The sequence below is a fragment of the Thunnus albacares genome, chromosome 13, assembly GCF_914725855.1.
Source record: "Thunnus albacares chromosome 13, fThuAlb1.1, whole genome shotgun sequence".
NCBI lineage: Eukaryota > Metazoa > Chordata > Actinopteri > Scombriformes > Scombridae > Thunnus > Thunnus albacares.
The window spans coordinates 27,353,548-27,374,904 of record NC_058118.1 but is presented as its reverse complement, the minus strand read 5'-3'; the positions used below and the strand labels follow the sequence as shown (position 1 = coordinate 27,374,904).

Genomic DNA, 21,357 nt, shown 5'->3' with positions numbered 1-21,357 from the left:
GAACATTGTCATCATCATCATCATCATCATCATCTACTGCCTACTTTCATAAAAGATGTAACGTAACTGTTTCCACCTGGTGAGAAATCTTACCTTGGCTTTAGGCTGACCGTCCTGATCTGCCTTTTTCTCTCTCGGCTTCTTTTGAACAGTTTTCAACTCCTGCTCCTCCTCTTCCTTGTCCTCCTCCTCCTCGTTTTTTTCCTTCTCACTCTTCTCAGCCGGCGGAGGAGCCTGCGATTTCTCCAGCTTCCTGTCGTGGATCTCTACCACCTTCGGTGTCGGTCTAGAGATCCTCGGTGATCTTCGAAGAGATCTCCCCCCGGTGTTCGTATCAGACTCTGAATCCGCTTGTCTCTCTTCTCTCTGGAGTGCCGCTTTCCTCCGGTGGGCCGGAGGAGCCTTGACCTTCCGATGGGCGACCGCCTCTTTAACATCCGATGGAACGTCGGTACCGTTCGCCACCTCCTTTTTTGTTGCAGAGTCCTCTTCTTCACTTTTGCTTTTACTTTCCTCGTCGGTTGGCTTGACGGCGTCTGGGTGGGGGCTTGGTTTCTCAGTCTTAGTTGAGGATTCACCGTCTGTTCCGTCTCTTTTGGTTGAGGTTTCGCTCTCTGTATGAGCTTGTTTCTCCTTTGTTCCGTCAGTTTTTGAGAGTTTATCTGTCGCCGAATCCTCTTTACTGCTACTTTCTTTATCTTGACGTGGGAGTTTCTCACTTCCGTTTGTACGTTTTTCACTGTCGGCGTCCTTTTTACTTTCTTTTGATGGATTCTCTGCCTCGGTTTTATCGGGCTGTTCTTCAGTTACCTTCTCCTCTTCCGTGTCCGGCCTTTCGGGTTTTTTATCATCTTTTTCAGGGACGCTCGTCTTCTCGGCGGGGCTGGATGATTTATCTTTCCCTTCAGACGCTTCCTCTGTCGCCTTCTGTACGACTGCGTTCGTTTCGATTTCGTCATCCTCCCGTGGCTTCGTCAGATCGCGTTTTACGGCCGCCGCATCTTCCTTCGTTGGCCTGGGCGTAGAGTCGCTCACCTTGGTGGTGACATCACGTATCGTATTGTCTTCACAGTTGACGGTTTTCTTTATGTCTTCGGGCTTTTCTGTCTCGTCAGGCTTTTCGGCCTTTCCCGTCTTTTTCTTTTCAGGTTTGTCCGTCTTTTCGGTCGTGTCCATTTTTTCAGGCTTGTCCGTCTTTTCGGGTTTGTCCGTCTTTTCGGTGTTAGTCTCGGAGGCTGCCTTGGCTTTCTCAGTTTTCTCGTCGACAGCGGGAGTCATCTCTGCGTCTTTGAGTTCTTCGTCTTGCTTCTCTGCAGGTTTACATGATTCTGATTTGTCTACCTTTTTAATAACTGACGACTCCGAACTCTCTTTAGTGTTGGATGTTTCTTCTGATTTCTCACTGATTGACGGCTTGTCGGCCTTTTTAATGACTGTAAAGCTTTGATTGACTTCTTGTGTTTCTGGAGTCTTTGTATCGTCGCCGTCTTTTATTACTTCTGTCTTTTTGATGACAGATGGTGACACAGTGTTCTCAGAGTCGTCAGGTTTTTCTGCAGGATCCTTGTCTGCAGACTGTGTTTCTGTTGTTTTAATTACTCCCGGCTTCTCCTTCAGTGCGGCGCTGTCTGATTTCTCTACTTTACTCTCAGTTTCTTTAGCGTCACTCATTTCTGTTTGCTTTACGTCCGTTACCTTTTCTGTCACCTCTGACTTCTCTTCCGTCTGATTTGACTCTGATGTGTCCACACAGCCTGGTTTTCCCTTTGATTTTTCTGAATCTTTTGACTCAACTTCTTTGGATTTGACCTCATGATTCAAACTGACTTTCTTCGACTCATCGGTCGTTAATGTTTTATCGGTTTCATTTAATGCGGCGGTCTCGTCCACCGTAGAAGACTCTTTTGCGTCTGCTGGTTTGGATTCTTTCGTTTTTTCATCCTCTTCGCGATTAGACGACTTCTCACGCGCGTCTTTAGGTGAAGGTGGCGACTCTGCTGTTGGTTTTGGAGGAGACTCGTGTGCTTCCCTCTTTTCTGTAGCGCTTTCCTTTTCTACCTGCATGTTTAGATCTTTCTTGTCCGAGTCTGCTCGGTGCGATGCGACCGCCTCTGTGACCTTCTCAGCGCTGGAAGCTCCATCCTTTTTATCTTTCGTGCCATCTTTGTCTGTGGACGGTGAGTCATTTTCTCGGACTTCTACAGATTTACCTGCAGCTGCTTCAGTCGTCTGTTCTTTGTCGGCGGCGGCGGCGGCGGCGACGTCTTTTGGTGACTCGCTCGAATGACTTTTCTCTGATGTCGGCTGAACTTCACCGTTAACGTGATCGTTTACACTCTGTGCTTTCTTTCTCTGCTCAGGAGTTGCATCAGTTTTAGGAGCTTCTTTATTCTGAGAAACTGATGGATTTTGCACAATAATAGAGCTGCCGCTGTTTTTACTTTTTTCAAAGTCTTCACTAAACTTCATTCCTCTTTTTTTCAGAGGGATTTTGGCCTGCTGGTCGTTCTTCATCGCCTGTTGAATCTCCCCTGCGCTGTTCTTCTTGGCCTCCTCTCCTTTTTCTGCCTTTAATGATATACAAGGTGCCTCAGAGGCGGGAGCTGGTTCACTTGTTGCTGTGCTGGATTTAGTGTCTGACACCTCCATCGGCTCTTCTTTGATGTTCTGGACTTTTGTACCGATACTGTGATCCACTGCGGCCTTTTCTGAATTAAGTTCAGATTCGGTTTTGCCTTCGACGACGCCGTTCAGTGACGATTTGGCCTCAGACGCTTCCGATTTCAAGTCGTCTTTCTCCACGACTTCTCCGTTGCTCTCAGTCTTCGGTGAGACCGGGCGGACGGCCTTGTCGGAGTCTTTGCTGTCTTCATCTGATTCAGTCTTTGTAACGTCACCTGTAATATAAATACGTAATAAAAGAAATTAACGGTTATAAATAATTCAGAAGACAGATGGGAATCTTTGTGAAGGTTTGTGTCTCATAAATATGACGCAGCAAAAAACTGGGCTCCAAAGTTTGTTTACATTCAAAGGAGCTCGTTGACCTTAATTTTCATGGATGCTTGGAGGAGCTGCTGACTCCATCTGATTTTTTTCGAGGCTACGTTTTACATTTACATATATATATATATACACATATATATGGCATTTCTAGCCTTTCCTGATGGAAGTCTGAGGACCAGAGCGTGGTACAAAAGTGTCATTTACTGACCAACGTCACTGGCTGGAGTTTGATTTGTAAAATAGAAATTGCTCTGTGTGCTCCGCTGTCCGCTCATCTGTTGGTAACATTATGTCTCCAGCAATCTGGACCAATTACTTTCTTCCCCCGAAAGAGAGTTGGCTGGACATTTTGTACAATAGAGCAGTGTGTGTTGTAGAGCTGCAACGATTAGTCATATCAAAAGAAAATTTACCAGCATTTATTTTAATAAATCGATTAATCTCTACAGTCATTTTTCAAGCAAATCATACATGATAGTAAATGAAACGTCCGACAAAACAAACAATTTAAGGGCACCACTTCAGGCTCTGAGCAGTTCTGATGGACGTTTTTCACTTCTTTTTGATTTTTCATCAACTAAACAATTAATTGCTTAATTGAGAAAATAAACGCCAGATTAAATCGATAATGAAATTAAGCGTTAGCCGCAGTCCCAACGTGTTGGTGCTGGAGTTTTAAGTCCTCCGCTTCGCTAGTGTTAGTCTCTGGGTGAAGGTGTTCACAAAAAAAAAAAACTTCTTCTTACAAAGCTAATAATTAAGTAATTAAATCCAAAATGTGCCTGCAGATAATGTTGATGATAATGTGTGATGTTATCAACGTCATAACAGAATTGATTTTTAGAATCTGTGAATCAATTCAGAATCACAGATGATAAGAATTGATTCTTATGTTACTTGATTTTCTTTCCATCTCAAGAAAAGTGTTTAAAGAATATTTGTTAGTTTGTTTGAAACATGGCATTAACCAACTAAAAAGTAGTCTTTGGGGGGGGGGAAAAAATATAAAATTATATTAATAACCTGTAAAGAAGCAATTTCCACATGTTACATTTACCTTCTGCTTTTTTAGCCTCTTCATCTCCAGGTTTGGTTTCCTGTTGTTGCTTTTTCAACAGCTCGGGATCAATTTGTGTCTTCAGCAGAGCCACGACCTCAGCCAAGTCATTTCTATCTCTACAGGGAGGAAAGAGGAGGATAAATATAACCACTCCATTTTCAGAATAAATAATAACACACAGCGCCTTCTTCTCCCCGCTGAGCATTTACATTTAAATTTAATTTCACAGAGCCTGCTGCGTATATATCTTCCATTAAATAATAACTACTGTCTGTTTTACCTGACTATGCACTTCCACGACGACCCGTCCAGGTCGTCCTGCTCCTCCACATAAACGCGCACGTTGTCGTCCTGATCCAGTTGGAACCAATACATCTGGCCGTCTTTGTCCCGGCCGATCGGCTGCAGGCGCATTTTATCGGGGTCCTCCTCGCTGATGGCAGTTTTGAACTTTACATTTTCATCAAACTGACACTCGCACAAATACTGGAGAGAGAGAAAAGGCACAGAATGTTTTACTAAAACATTTCTCACAACATGGACGTAATGATCTCTATTAGGACAAGTAACAAGTGAAATGTAATATTCTTGAGTTCAGGGATTAAAAAAAAATATCTACAGATAACGACTGGAGGATTTGTAGTTTTTACCGCCGAGAAAGCAAAGCGGCAAACGTGTGTCATGATGTCACTGTCAAGAAAACAAACAAACAGTCTAAAGAAAAAATACTGTATGTAGCCAATAAAGCTGATTATTTTTAATAGACTGATAATAAAGCAATTGATGATTATTTCCTAATCTATGTAGGTCAAAAAATACTGGAAAAAAAAAACACCTTCACAATAAGATATTCAGTTAACAATGATGTAAAACAGAGAAAAACACAAAGAAGAAGCTAGAACCAGAGAACGTTTTTGTTATTTTTACCTGAAAAATGACTGAAACCATCAATATTTCTACAAGCAAACACACAACTGTTGAGCTGCAACAATTAGTCGAACGACAGAAAATTAATCACTTAATCTTTCGAGTCTTTTTTTTTTTTTTTTTTAGTCAGTTGCTGTTGAGTTTAAACAGATGCAGCTGTTTCAGAAGCTGGCAGATGATTAACATGCAGACACATTATTTATGCATAACATAAAAACCGTCTTACATACTATAAAAATAACATGAAAACATTTTTTTTTTTAACTCTTATTATGTTTTATTCTGTAGTTTCTCACCGGGAACCAAAGAAGATAAAACACTATATGTGATCTATTTTTCACCAGACGATAAAAAATGTAGAAAACTTCAGTCCTCGGCTTCTTCTTCAGCTTTTGCTACTTTGTTAGGAAACACCTGTGCTTCTTTCTAGAAACTCTTTTCATTAAAGCTGCAATAAATTAAAAAAAAAGCATTAAAAACAACAAAAAACTGCGTTCTTACTTTAAGGATCCCCGTCTTGCACTCCATCGTCATCTCCTTGTACCCTTTTTCTTCGAGTTCCCAGGCCCATGTTGTGTTGAACTCTTGACATATCTGCAACCGAAGTGAGCAAATGAATTTAACAGATTATTAAAACAGCTTGTACAAAAGATTAAATGTGTGACTTATTTCTTTCAAAGTATCATCGTTTCCCCGTCAGAGCGCTGTTGACTCCATCAAACAAACAACACCAATAAAGTTTGTTCAATCCAGAGCCGTTCATGTCACTCCAAAGATACATCATCACTTTGGCAAATAAAATATCAAAGATTGATTTGGTTCACCCACAAAAAGTGAAGTGTGATTCGTGATGCTCCGCCATCTTTGTTGTAGTTCAAACTAATAAACACCTCAGAATAAATTAAAAACACCATGAACTATGACCTCAGTTAAATTAAATCAACGCCTCTCTCACAGTCTCAGCACCAACAGAACATTACAGACTTCAGAGTTTATGACATCGCAGATACAAATTACTCCCAATTCCATAAAGGCACGTTTGGGTATTACAGTTTTAATCAGCAGGATTTCATGGACGATCTGAGAGTCCCCTGATGCTTTAATGTGATTTCCACTGGTATTAAAGCATCACTAATCAATATTTTACATATTAACAAAAGATTAAATGACAAAAGGCCTTTACACACTGGGGGGGGCGTCTTTTCATGCAACTAATTTGAACATCAATATATTTTTTTGTCATAAATACTTGTGTGGTTGTGTAGTTGTGCAGAGCGGCCGTCACGTTACAACTCCTGATGACAATGACAGACCTGTTGATTGACTGAGTTTCTCATATCAGCCTCTATTGTATGACAAAGGTCAAGGAGACCCTCCTACGATTTTTTTTTTTTTTTTTTTTTTTACACTCGTAATCAGCTGATCACAGATATCCCGCTTTATATGTGTTTTGAACTTATTTCCTGCATCTATGTTGACTGATCAAGGCTCTCAGATTCCCCTCACTCGCTACAGTGGGGAAATAAAAAAAATCAATGAATCAATAAATACAAAACACTGTTGATTTCTTCCCGTGTTGCCGACATGAAGACAGTTTGGCCGGCTGCCGGTCAGGAGCTGCAGCTGACAGGCGGCTGCTTCTGTGTACAGAGACGCTGAACGCAGGTCGGAGTTCATCATCATCATCATCATCGCCGGATGAAATTGAATACATCATTTTTCCTCTGAGGAATGAGCTGCTGCAAATTCATATCTCTGCCGGCATGAATAGCTTTGATTTTCGGGTGGTTTGTTCCGTCACATCCTCGGTGTGTGAAGGCCTTCGTGTGAAAGGTGTTGCTCGTAGTGATCAGCCCACAGAGAATTATCACCAACACTAGTTTCCAGAGCGTTTATCCTCCTTTAACTCACTGTTATGATTTTACCGCCTGCCTGCTCCGCTCTCATCAGTCTCGTTTCCATGACAGCAGGCAGCTGTTTTCAGTGAAAAGGCTGTAAAAAACAGACTGTACACAACCTGCTCAGCACACAGTGAACATAGTGGAGCGTTTAGCAGCTAAAGACACAGATATTTATCTCAGGAGTTAGTGGAAACCAAACTAGTAGAGCTGACAGGAGACTGAATATTAAGACTTATATTCATCAGGTGGACAGAAACATGACTCCACATGCATGTTTAATGTTGCTGGATGTGTAAATAAGCAACTGTTTGCTAACAAGTTCACTATAACTACTTTTATAAGTGATAATATGTTTTGTTTGCAGCCCCAAAGTGTCCAAACAAATACATTTATGCAGCTTAAAAAAAAAAAAAAAAAAAAAAAAATCAGCATTTGTTGTTTGTTTTTGGTACCAAATGTGACCAAAACTTTAAAATCTATATCCGTTTTTGAAAAAGCTGGATTCCTACTTTCCCATATATGTGTCCCGTATCTGTAATAAACATAAAAGACTCAAACATTTACCTTGACCAGATACTTCTCCCATCTGTCTGCTGACACCGACTTGCCGATCTTCCTCAGCAACTTGACGTGAAGATCAACCAGCAGCTTCGGGACTGAGGAGACATTAGAGACGATACGGTTACTTCAATTATTTAAAAGTCACTTTAGATTTAATTTTTGCATCATGGCGCCTTTAGACTGTAGACAGCTACGACTGTGTTTGAGACAATCTGTGTCAGACTGCACCATGTCGATTTGAGGCTGTCAGATTGTGCAACGAAGGCGTCGCAGCTCTATAAAAGTATCTGACACGTGACCGGCTCGAATCACCTGCTTATGTTTTTGAAAATGCAGCAAAAAAAAAAATAAAAAAATCACACAAACTTTGCTTTTGTTTCCACTGTTTTGTTTTTTGGAGTGTGACGTACATATTCAGGAGAACAAAACCTCTTATGTCTTTATTATGATTTCAAAGATTTCACCACAACTGTAAACTTTCGTCTCGCACAGTTTAAAATCACAAACTGTAAAAAGACCTTTAGTCGAGTACAGTTTGTGAAAAGTAAATAACACCCGACAGATCTCTGAATCAGCAGCTGTCGTCCTCAACGGGCCCAAAATGATGTTTACATTTATAAAACTAACAACTGACGTACATAATGCCATAAAATAACAATATAATGACAGTATTTGTTTTTTTTAAATATATAACAATATTTAATTCCTTGTTTATTGTGTATTTTTGTTGTTTCTGTCGGCTGATTGTGTTTTTGTCTTTTGAGAGTTTCTTGGAGAAGTGCCTGATAAAATAAAGATTAAATAATAAACAACAAACATGTTTGTGAGCTGCACTGTTAGCGACTGACAAACAGTTTTATTGTTAAATTAACAACATTTATCTATTATCCTGATGTTGACTCTTCTCCTGCGTTTAACCTCTCTCCACTTTAACCAGAAAACAATTATGTAGTTTTAATTTTTTGATGAATTCATACATGACTTGAGTTGAGGATATGCCTGAAACATTGGATGTAGTATCGATTGTTCTTTCACTCGTTTATTTTGGAAGAGATTTGGTCACATGGTTTTTCCTCCTCGGTCCTTTGAGGAGGAAACGTCGTCTTTTTAACCTGTTTATCCAGCATCCGGTTGGATCAGACAGATGACTACTGAGATAATATATGAGCCAAAGACGAAACCAAACTTTAATATTTCCTCAGACTACGCAGGCGGACTTATGTTTCAGTGAAGAAGAATAGCAGCATGTTAGCAGCGACGCCGGTAGCGTTTTATCATTCTAGACAGAAAGCAGACTTCTGTTTGCGTTGGTCACATGATAACAAGCGGCCATATAAGAACCAACATCAAGGAGGCCATTCACATGCAAACAGAGACCCTAAAAAGACACATATTACGAGCATCTACTACACAAAACATTGATAAAACCTTAAATAAATGAGAAAAAGTACCACGTATATACACCAACATAGAAAGTAAGAGTAATGAGACAAATATATAGTCACAAATACAGCGAGGGGAAAAGGAAATTGCAAAAAACTGCATTGGAGGGACTGTAACCAGGTGGTGAATAAAGTGTCTTGTAGCAGCATGAAACAGTTATTTCACTATTAAGTGTGTCGCGTAGAGATGTAAAGCAAAACTGCTACAAGATGACTAAATAACACTCATTACTTCTATTCTTCCACATAATAAACATTCACACCGTCCTTCACCTTCCACCAACACACACACACACACACCTGGGATGCTGCTTCAACTAGAGATCATCTGCTGCACCGACAAACAACGTATACTTTATGTTATAATACAGTTATTACTATTGATATGGATCCTGCTAATGAAATGAGATCTGACATTGTGTCCTGCGATGGTTTTATAAATAAAAGTACATGTTTTAAGATTTACAGCAGCCACTGAAGTAAGTCTTGTTGGGAGGTTTCTGCAGTGTTAAATTCAATTGAAGCTTTTTTAACAGCACATATGATTCGATTTAATACCTTTTTGGCAGTCAATGAATGATGGAAAACCCAGAAGGCTTACCATTTTTTTTTATTTAGGACATGAATTTATTGACATTTATATCACATTTTTGTCAGTGCTTCCCTGCTGTATGTAACAGTAACTCCTTGTAATATAATTAATCAAGAAACATGTTCTGGACTCAGATAACTGACAGAAACATAATGGATGGATTCAGCGATTACAAAATTATGTTTTTGCTAAAATTGACCAGCTTCTGAGGAAGTGTAACCGCAGTAGTGACTGTCTGTTGCAGGGTCTGACGGCGCCGACTCAAACAGTTTCCTGCAGCACAAACCACTGTCTCACTTTTAGTTTATTATAGATTTATGTCACCCGACAGCCCGCAAACACATATGAAAAAAAAGTTATCAATGATATGAAAGTCCACAGCAGAAAAGAGGAAATATTAAAGATCTTTGTAGATGAAATTTAAGACCCGAGGAAACTGGATTCAAGGCTTTTTTAAAGACTTTTCAAGACCCACAGATGCCCTGTTTTCACAGCGAACTAGAAGAAATAATTAATAACATTGAAAATTAATCATGCTTTATGTTATAATATTATCACTATTGATATGGATCCTACTGTTCAAACGAGATCTGACATTGTGTCCTGCGAAGGTTTTACAAATAAATTAAAAATACATGCATCGGATTTACAGAAGTCCTTGCAAAAAGTCTGATATTTTTTCAAGACAGCCACTGAAGTAAATGTTGCTGAGAAAGAAATAATGTTAAAAGGGTTAAAAACACATGAGGGGTGAATCAGGGATGAGACTATTATTATTATTATTATTATCTCTCAGAGGACCTCAGACATGCGTACAGCAACTACATAAAATAGTCAAGTCAGCCACAATAAGCTGCACAACCGGAAGTAGAGCAGTTTCACCTGAATAAACATGTCAGTAAATGTGTGGAAATAATAATAACGTCATCATGCTCTCGATACAGAATGAGGACACAGTAGTATGTTTGTTATTAATGGAGGCATCTGGGATCTTAAAACAGTAAACTCCCCGTAGTTTAAAAAAGAAACTGAAACCTTTTTAATTTGAGTTCACTTTACTGGTATCATTGTTAATGTTTGATTGTATTGTGATCAAACTTTTTTTCCCTCATTGTTTATTTTCATCTGATCTTGTTTTGTTGAGCTGCATCCTTGCATGAAAGTAATACAAATAAACATATTATTATTATTATTATTATTATTATTATTATTATTATTATTATTATTATTATTATTATTTCTACAGACTCTATTCCTCACATGGACACTATCCGTTATATTAACGTAAATCCCCATAATCTTATAGTTGCACATCTGAGATCTTTGATTTAACATGGCGCGTTACATTAATGCAACTTGTAGTATTATTATTATATTGATAACTGCACACTCCTGGTCAATATTTTGTACATTTCATTTCATTCTCTTCAATTTAAAATTCAAACCTGTAGCAGCTCCTCTCACTTATATTTTACATATTTTTTTATTGTAAACTCTCTTTTTTTATATTATTTAGGATTACTTAAAGTAATATAAAACTTAAAATATGTCAGTATACAAATATTTGTTACGTAAAGATACAGTGGAGTAATGGCGTCCTGAGCAGAGAATAAAGTCACACTTCCTCTGAGTGTGTTGTTATCCGAACTTCTCTGTTCTTTGTTTTAATAGACGTTCCGGCTACACGTGCATGTTAGTATATCTGAGCGTTCGTGGTGTAACGGAACGTAGTTGATCCGTGATCTGAGTAGATCGCCTCCCCACAGTTCGGCAAACATGTCAATCAGAGATTACTTGCAAAATTTAGTGTCTAAAGTAAATAAACTGCTAGAGCTACAAGTCACGGACAGACAGCGTGTCACTAAAAGGGAATTTGAAGAAAACAACAACCAAACCAGCATCTAACAGGTCTGAAGATGTGGACACAGGCTGTTGTTTCATTCAGCACCATGTTTAAAAGAAAAACTGTATCAAGCCTCATGTATCACTTTAAATTAACGACTGAGTATTGATTATTTTCTATATTTTAAGATTTTATTTAAACATTGGACATCTTGAATGTTGTTTTAATTTAAGACCATGGCAAAAGTTCTTCGCTTTTACAGAATAAATGGAGGGCAAAGTTATATTTATCTCCTTTTTTTCCCTCCTGATCTGAAAAATAATCCAAACTGTGACTTTTGTGATCCACTGCACCCCTAATGAGCGTGCATGTTAGTGCGTATGAGTCCCTCCCCAACTGTTTTCAACATGGCGGCCTGATCACAAACTCTCTCCTATTACAACTAAAAAGTCCACTACAATGTATGTCTCTTTGCAATACTACAAACAATACATACATTTGTTTTGGTCTGAGATGCTGCTGCTGTAGTGAATCTATAGTGAGGCTGAATGTTGTACATTGCTCCTTTAATTCTGTATATATATTTGACTGTTATGCACCACAACACCAAGGCAAATTCATTGTATGTGCAAACCTACTCTACAATAAATCTGATTCTGATTTTTGTTATTATTTATTATTATTATTGCACAAAAACATTTGGTGTATTTTGCAAGCTTTCACCGGAAGAGGCCGCAGCTGCGGGAGCTTGACAGAAGCTGTGTGTAACCACTACATGGCGAAATGTTTTAACTGTAAATAAAGTGCACAATTTCGAGCCCGTCTCAGACAATACCGTGTTTACCGACTAATTATCAAAATCCACGATGTGTTGCGTGAACTACCGTTATCTTCACCGCTTCGCAAGCACTAATATCCCCGCACATTTCTGCCTGTGTTGCGTTAACGTTACAGCGGCAGATAAAAGGCTGCTGCTTGGAAAAAAAATTAAGCCCATTTCAAAAGCTTAAAAGTGACAGAAAACCTCGGATAAATCGGCGGGCTTACACCTGAGTGGTCGTTAAATTGTGCGTAGAAACATTTCCCACTTCGAAAGGCAGCTCTGAGGCGCGGTAAACTTAAATTTAACTAAACAACAAGGTTGGAAAACCACACAATAACACACAACTGGCTAACGTAGCTGCTAGCCTGCTAGCTCGGTACCATTATCGTTAGAACAGCAGTGAAGTCTGTCCTCCTCCCCGCCAGCAGATCATTGTTTTTCTGCCTTACCTGAGGACGTGTCCTGCAGATATCTCTCCAGCTGGGGGAAGGTGAGCTCCGGTAAGTCCAACAACGCGCCGTACCGCTCCAGGAAGGAGCAAATCACGGCGTAATTTGGACACAAACCGGGGGAAGAACTCGCCGTTGCCGCCGAAGCAGCCATCTTTTCCAACACCAGTGTCAAGCCAGCCGGAATTAATATATATCACTTCCGGTGTTAACAAAATAAAGCATCGAACGAAATCAGTCCTTTTAAAAATCCAAATTAAAGGGCAAGTTCACAATTTTTTAAAGTCTGCCTTCGTAATGTAGTAAAATGTTTTTAAAAAAAATTCAGCCTCTGAAAAATGATTTAGACTTTATTTTAAATTAAATATATTATGTTAGTTACTCATTTATTATTTAAAATGTTTGCGTGTGTGTTTTTTGGTCAGGTTGCTTTTTTTGAGACTTTATTTTAAATTTCTAAAAAAAAAAACCTACAGTGTAAAAATGGCTGTAAGATTATTTGAACAGAAAACAATATATATTTTGTAATTTATTTATTTTTTATTTATTATGTATTTAATTTGTGTGTGGATTAGTATTTTTTGTTAGGTTACTTTTTTTAAAGACTTTTTGAACCTCTAAAAAGGGCAAAAATGCTGTAAGATTATGTGAAAAGATGGCAGTATATATTATATATTGAATTTTTTAAATGTATATAATTTATGTGTATAAGTTTTTTTTGGTGGGCTACTTTTGCTGAGACTTTATTTTAAATTTCTAAAGAAAAAAAAACCCTACAATGTAAGAATACAGTAAGATTATGTGAACAACTGACAGCATGAAAAAAAAAACAGTTAATTGGGGACGCCTTGTCCAACTGGAGACAAAAGTTGTGTTCCCAATTGGTAAAAAGATGACTTTTGAGTCAGTGGTTAAAGATAGGTAAGTCTCGGGGAAACTAATCTAAGTCTATGTAATGTCCCCAAAAGTGATCTAGGACAACAAGTGTGTATGTTTTTGTCACCTCTTGGTGACCTTTTCTGGTGTAAACACAGACCTTGTTGGGACCAGTATTCCTCATGGGGACCAAAGCCCAGTCCCAATGAGGCAAAACATCATTTCAGAGGTCCTGGTTAAGGTCAGGGTTAGGGTTTGGGTTTGGCGGCCCACAATCAATGGAAGTCAATGCAATGTCCTGACAAGAATAGCTGCACAAACTTTAATAATTTAATTTGTGTGTGTGTTTATTTTTTGTGAGGTTACTGCTGCTTGTGTTATTACTTGTATATTTTATACAGATGAAGGCTAATGTCTGTACATTGGTGTAAAATATAAATTTCAATGTATATAAAATGATAACCAGTGTTTTTCTAGTTGATTTTAGCAGCGGTGGTGTGAAGCTACTCAGAGTTATTCACACTGGAACCAGATGTACAATAAAAGATAAGATGTATTTGATATAACGCTTGTGTGATTTTTGTTTATACTTGTTTAGTTTGATAAAATCTTATGAAAGCACTACAGGAAATATGCATCAATGTATATTTTGACAGAGAGCATTTTTTTATAATGAACTCCTTCTCTTAGACATACTCAGATTTCTTCAGGGATTTTAAATGAATCAGAAATTAATATGTAATTACTTTTAAAGTTCTGAGAGGAAGTGGTGCTTTTTTATTATTTGGAAATTGACAATGGTTTGCGTTAAAAAGTCAATGTAAACAAACTAGTGTATCAATTTAATTTCTGCCCACTGTGGTGCATTCAGGTACATAAGGAGAATCATTTACTGATTCATTTTCACCTCAATTGATCTTCATGTTATATCTCATTATCAACCAGCCGGCCGACGATATTTTAATTAATTTGTTATATTAAATATAAAACTGCTGCTTAGTTGGACTGAATAGGGAGTATTTTTCTCTGCAGATGTGCAGCTTCTGTTTAAATGTCACACAGATGATAGAAGTGTGTTCAAAGCGACTGTTTAACGCAGTGGTGGAAAGTAACTAAGTACATTTACTCGAGTACAGTTTTGAGGTACTTGTACTTTACTTGACTACTTTCATTTGATGCTACTTTATACTTCTACTCCACTACATTTATTTGACAGCTTTAGTTACTTTTCAGATGAAGATTTGACACAATGGATAATATAACAAGCTTTTAAAATACAACACATTGTTAAAGATGAAACCAGTGGTTTCCAACCTTTTTGGCTTTTGACGTCTTACATAAAGCAGTGTGTAGTCGGGGTCACATTTCACATGTCTATGAGTTGTTAACAGCTCCACCAAATAGTGATTTTTCCCTCTAAACTTCTCACATGCTTTCATTTCAATAAATGTTCAAATGATCCAATATTTCACCAGAAATCAAAGATTAGAGATAAAGTCCCAAAAACTGAAAACAGATTTGTGTATCAGAACTTTGTTTTTTCTTCTTTCCTCTCCCATTAATCATCTCACGACCCCTCAGATTTATCTGCTGACCCTTTGGAGGGGCCCGACCCCTAGGTTGGGAACCACTGGACTAAATTAGCTAACTGTATATAAAGTAGTGTAAACTAGCTCCACCTCCAGCAGCTACAACAGTAACATGCTGCTCTAACACTGATGCTTCACTATTAATAATCTAATGATGTCATATATAATAATATATCAGTCAGAGGAACCAAACCACTACTTTTACTGCAATACTTTAACTACATCAAGCTCATAATACTTATGTACTTTTACTGCAATACTTTAACTACATCAAGCTCATAATACTTATGTACTTTTACTGCAATACTTTAACTTCATCAAGCTCATAATACTTATGTACTTTTACTGCAATACTTTAACTACATCAAGCTCATAATACTTATGTACTTTTACTTAAGTAGGATTTTTCATGCAGGACTTTTACTTGTAATGGAGTATTTTTATATCGCTGTATTGGTACTTTTACTAAAGTAAAGGATCTGAATACTTCTTCCACTGCTGGAATGTCCTGCTGCAAAAAGCTTTGAGACAAGATTTGCAGGATGGACGACACCTGCATGTGATATTGATCAAGACAATTAGAGGGCGCTATGATATCACACACACACACAACAAATACAACAAATAAACAGCAGAATGCATCAAAACCAGAAAACTTCAATAAAAGAACTTTTTTTTCTGACATGAATAATCCCCAAATGTTATTATTATTTATCTTCTTCTCCCTGGAAGGAAATGGCTGATTGTTTCATCTGTATGTTATTTGTTTTCTCTTATATTCCTGTATAAATTATATACATATATATTGTATATATATTTTAATTTTTGTTTTTAATGGTTGTGTATGTGTTTGCAAATCAATAAAAATTAAATATTTTTAAATCTTTCCCCCTTTCTTACTAATATTTTTCTTCCTCCTCACACATCTGCACCCTCTCCAGGTTACACTGTGTACATCTCCACATAAACACAAACAAACAAACAGACAAACGTGTCCTGACAGTAACATACACTTAAAATAACCACAGGCAGCATTATACTAGTTAATCTGCATTTCTTTCCTCTAACATACAGTGTAAATATATATATATATACATATATGTGTGCGTATATGGAGCCACTCTCCCAGTTTGTGGTCACAGCCCCCAGTGCTCTGATTACCACTGGCACCACTGTTGCCTTTCCTCCCTGCATCTTTTCTAGCTCCTCTTTCAGCTCTTGGTATTTTTCGAGGTTCTCGTGTTCCTTCTTCCTGATGTTGCTGTCGTTTGGGATCGCTACGTCTATCACCGCTGCCTTCGATCAACATGATGTCCGGTTGGTTCGCCATCACCAGCTTGTCAGTCTGGATCTGGAAGTCCCACAGGATCTTAGCTTGGTCCATCTCAACCACCTGAGGAGGTGTCTTCCATTGTGACCTTGGGACCTCCAACCCAGACTTAGTGCAGATGTTCCTGTACACTATGCCAGCCACTGGGTTATGGTGTTCCATGTATGCTGTTCCTGCCTATATATATATATATATATATATATGTATAAAAATAAATGTGTGTGTGAATTTTAATACTATATTATTTGAAAGTTGTTTTCATACATACTGTTTTCAATGTGAATAACTGATTTTAAAACTCTTATTTATCTGGTTTGCTTGGTGTTTATATAGTGTTTTATAATTTTATGGTTTTTATGGCTCTTAATGCTTTTTTGTAAATTTCTTACTATTACTTATCTACTGATCAATTAACTATTATTAAGTAGGTTTGATTACTTTTTGCTTTCTAATCTCTTTATTTTTTTTTACTCATATTTACCATCCTGTGAGTTTGTTACTTGTAAACAACTTTGAATTACGTTCAACTTGTATGAAAGATGCTTTATAAATAAAGTTTGACTGATTGATCAACAACACAGGGAAGCCAAAGCAAAACTAAACCAAAAGAAAGAAAGACTAGTTAAATAAGTTAATTGATAAGTAGATGATATTATATACATTTATCCTTATATACATATAAAAAAATATAGCTACATAATTTATACACACACACGTACAGAACAGGAAGTAACTAAAGCACAGAAGATAAAATAATCATCTTTACCTCTGTGATTGTTTTTTAACTTCTTTTTTTAAATGTACTTTCTGTTGTGAATCTTTTAAATTTGTGTTTAATGTCACTTTTCAAATTATGGTGCAGAGCAAAAAAAAAAAACAAACAAAGAAAACCCCCCCCCAAAGACGACAAGAGTGAAAATAAAGTTCAAACTGTAACACGATTAAAATGAAGTTTGTTTCATTTAAGCTATCTTTATTTCACATTTATTTGTACACAATAAATACAGTTAAACATCCACTGGTGTGTAAATATGACGCTCAGCAGCCTCTGCACAGCTGACGGCGTATAATGTGGGCAGTTTGTCACTGAATTTCAGATTCAGACTCTTACATGGAAATCAGGACCAGTAGCAAGTTAACAACAACTTCTCTATCGGGAAAAAGAGACTTCAGTCTGACGACTATCTTTTTTCAATACAACAGGGTAAAATGCAAACTTCAAAAATAAGTTTGATGTCATTCAGATCTCAAGGAGATCAACGAGAACACAGCAACGTGGCTGACAGATATCTCTTTTCCTATGATCCAATTGAAACTACAATTTAATAGGTTTTTATCCTAATTCTAAAAAAAAAAAAAAAAAAAAAAAAAAAAAAAAAAGCTGTGCTATTATTTGTACAGATATCCATCTCCAAGCTCTCTGTAAACTATTGATATTTCAAAAACAATACGATCAGATGGTCATATCTCAATCTCAAAGACACTACAATGGCTATTTAAGGCTAAATAACGCAAGAGTCGATAAAAGAAAAGTATTCATACCATTATAGCTGGTAAACAAAATGTCAAACAAGAAAATATTGAACAAACAAACGTAGCATTCACGACAGATCAATACTGAAAAGGAATAAGAAGACATCAAAAAGTGCTTCACTATGACAGTATAGATTTTTTTTTTTTTTTTTTAAAAATTGGACAGCTAGCAGCTCAGGATGGTTTCCTCCTTAAATATAAAAAGGCATGTTTTAAACTGCACATGACCTCAGTGTAAACTGTCACCAACTGCAACCTTCTCCTCAACAAACCACCGCGCTCGCCAGCAACCTTTACAGGCCACATCAGCGTCATAATAACATTTCTAGATCTTTATTTTACAACACAAGAGAAAAAAAAAAAAGTTAAACTATGTATGTACGCACTATATTTCTCCCTTTAAAAAAAGGACGCATTCACGATGTTTCAAGTCTGTCTTCAAACAATAGACGAGCGTCCGTATGAACACTGAGAAGTTTTTCCTCGCTGTTATCATTCCTCCTGTTCATACCGGCTGTTAAAAGATCCTTTAAATGTGCTTTCAACGTAAGTGATGGAGGCCAAAATCACTTTTAAGATGCATTTAAAAGTAGATGTGAAGCTTATATGAGGCTTCATCAGTCTGAGTTAATCATATCAAGTGGATATCTGACACATTTACAGTCTGTTTTAGCATCAGATTCCCTCTTTCTGTTTCCCTGTTGAGCTGCGGTGGAAATAGTAGTAACAAAAAGAGGAAGTGGAGATTTGACTCATTTGGACGCTGAAGCTTCATATTAGCTTCAGATAAACTTTAAGAGGAGGACTGTGGATTTTGTTCCCCATCATGAAGGGATCTTCTAATGGTCAGTATGAACAGGAGGAATAATTACAGCAAGAATTTTGGGCTCCTGACTGTTGTTTAAAGACAGACTTGAAACACAGTGAACTCGTCCTTTAACATTTAGATATTTCTCAGCATTTGGTGCAAAGAAAACTAACATAAGAAGCAGGGAAAATGTTTTAAAAATTATCAGGGATCCATTATTTTTTGATCAGACAAACTTTTCTAGGAGATTCTCCCTACTGACAAAAACAATCACTCAACTAAAATTGCCACTTTTCCCTTGTTTACGTAACCGTGAACAGCTACGTCGTGTTCGAGGAGAGGACCAGCCTCGCCCGTGCTGGCGTTTTGATCGAGTGTGGAGACAACCAGACTTTTGGTTTGCGTTGAAGCTACATATTCACAACATGCTGTGACGTCCCGCCAAGCGTTAACTTTGTTGCATAGTAGTAATCCAATTGTGAAAAAGTCTCAACAGCTCAACATCAGTCTGTGAAGATAAGACGAGAGAGAGAGAGAGAGAGAGAGAGAGAGAGAGAGAGAGAGAGAGAGAGAGAGAGAGAGAGAGAGAGAGAGCCTCGCAGTAAGTGATACAGTGAGATGTAACTGGTGGATAACGGGGCTGATTGATCTGGTTGGAATCATTATTATGATAATAATAATGATATCAATACTCTATGTACAGAAGTGCACTATATTGACTAAAGAAAAAAACATGTTTGAGTCTCATAATTACCAGATAGTTAATGTAGCTGAAGGAACAGATGTTAATGTTATAGACTTAAGCTATAAGTCAGAAGCCTGTTAGCTTAGCTTAGCATAAAGACTGGAAACAACTGGCTAGCCGTTAGCCTAGCTCTATCCACAGCTTAAAAATCCATCTACCAGCTCCTGACGCTCACTAATTAACACGTCATATCTCAGGAAACCAGCGGAGACTCCCAGCCAAGAAACAGACCGATGCGTAACCTCACAGATGTACTAAAAAGAACTGGACACCGTTTTCAATAGTGGTGTAACTGAACGTAGTTGAACCATGATCCGTACGCATCGCCCCCCCAACGGTTCAGCACGTATATGAACTGCTATAAGTACAAGTCACGGACAAAGTTCCTTCCTTTAAGTGTTTTACAGAATAAATATTTGTCTTCTGTATTTTTTTTTTTTGCTGATCCGAAAAATTATCTGATCCATGACTCAAAACCGTGATCTGATCCGAACCGTGAGTTTTGTGATCAGTTACACACCTCGTGTTTAAAGAGGGCGCCCGTTCACGCCTTTGAAAATAGATCAGCGGCACATAAAGCCCCCCCCCCCCCCCCCCCCCCAAAAAATACGCCATGTTTTTGGATCGCTTCCAGCCGAACCAGCTAACTTCCGGTTGACTCCTCGTTCACTTTAATTGGGACAAAATTATTAAGTCATGCAGCTCAAATGGATTAAATTCTGAATCCTGATGTCAAAGTTCACCCAAATTGTATTTAATGCCTAAGATTTGCGTAGATTTACTTCTCTCCTGCCGTGTGAATTCACTGATCGACGTAATTCCTTTGAAATGAGTCGAATTTGTCGTCAAAATTTGATCGTTTTCAATTTTAAATGTGACCGAGCCTTTAAATAAACGTGATACAACACATTTATTTTTTAACTTTTTGACAGCGATAGGCCAAGAATTTCCCCCTTTTTCCAGTCTTTATGCTAAGCTAAGCTAATCATCTGCTGGCTTTAGCTCCATATTACCATGTATATGATGATCATCTCTTCTAGTTCTCGGCGAGAAAGCACATTGGAATTTCCCAAAATGTCAAACTATTCCTGTGAAAATGTGTCCAAATCAAGTCATCATTACAAGTTTGTTAATAATGTGGCGTCACTTTTCCTATCAGTTTATTACATGAAGAGGTTTTACTCTGTTTAGCAGAGAGACATCTTATTATAACGCGACAGGTCTCATTATCTGCCAGTTATCACTGTATCAGTTACTATGAGCGACAGAGAACAGAAACAGGATTCAACCAGTGAAAACCAGTATCAGGATTGATATCTGAAGTTGCTAATAGTAGATATTATGTTAGCATTCAATATATCTTTTTTTCAGGACTAGTAATTATTCATGTCCAGGTAGAGGTGGACAATATGGACTGGAACATATATATATATTTCTTATAAAAATTACAATATTAGCCCTATTATCAGTCTAATTCAAATAGGAGACAAACACTGGGTAATGGAGAATGAAACATGACAACAAGTACAGGTAAGAGAAAGGCACAATATTCCTCCACAGCACACTGACCCTACGAGCTGTTGTGTGGAAAGACTAGAGGACAAAGTGTAGGACCTCTCCAGGCCTCCGGGTGTCTTCGGGGGGGGGGGGGGGGGGGGGGGTTAAAAGTTTCCTCTGGTTTCCTTTGGGAGTGCGTTTAGAGGCACAGAGGTTTGAGTCCCAGCGGGTTTGAACAGAGCTCTCGTAGCCGCCGCCGCCGCCGCCGCCACCACCAGGGTGCCGCCGCCTTCACACCAGCGTGATCTCCACCTCCTCCCTCCGCTTCACCTGCCCCCGAGGGTGCTGCTTCGGAGGTGGAGGAGCAGCACGGAC

At 38.1% G+C, this 21,357-nt stretch overlaps 2 protein-coding genes and 1 long non-coding RNA gene across 3 annotated transcripts in view; 1 reads left to right on the top strand and 2 right to left on the bottom strand.

Annotated features, from left to right (window-relative positions):
- rsf1b.1 (remodeling and spacing factor 1b, tandem duplicate 1) overlaps window positions 1-12,806 on the bottom strand; it is a 23,576-nt gene extending 10,770 nt beyond the window's left edge. Inside the window, exons 1-6 of the mRNA XM_044371764.1 lie at window positions 12,605-12,806; window positions 7,459-7,550; window positions 5,495-5,587; window positions 4,347-4,552; window positions 4,064-4,182; window positions 94-2,897 (exon numbers count right to left, since the gene is read on the bottom strand). Coding sequence (XP_044227699.1) covers window positions 94-2,897; window positions 4,064-4,182; window positions 4,347-4,552; window positions 5,495-5,587; window positions 7,459-7,550; window positions 12,605-12,758 — 3,468 coding nt within the window. The 5' untranslated portion in view covers window positions 12,759-12,806. The remainder of the gene's footprint in view (window positions 1-93; window positions 2,898-4,063; window positions 4,183-4,346; window positions 4,553-5,494; window positions 5,588-7,458; window positions 7,551-12,604) is intronic.
- LOC122996175 lies at window positions 8,266-21,350 on the top strand. The gene is made up of 3 exons (XR_006406948.1): window positions 8,266-8,278; window positions 18,807-21,228; window positions 21,261-21,350. It is a non-coding gene; the product is annotated as an uncharacterized LOC122996175 (long non-coding RNA).
- LOC122996174 (F-BAR and double SH3 domains protein 2-like) overlaps window positions 21,222-21,357 on the bottom strand; it is a 36,210-nt gene continuing 36,074 nt past the window's right edge. Inside the window, exon 20 of the mRNA XM_044371765.1 lies at window positions 21,222-21,357. Within this exon, the coding sequence (XP_044227700.1) occupies window positions 21,274-21,357 (84 nt within the window). The 3' untranslated portion in view covers window positions 21,222-21,273.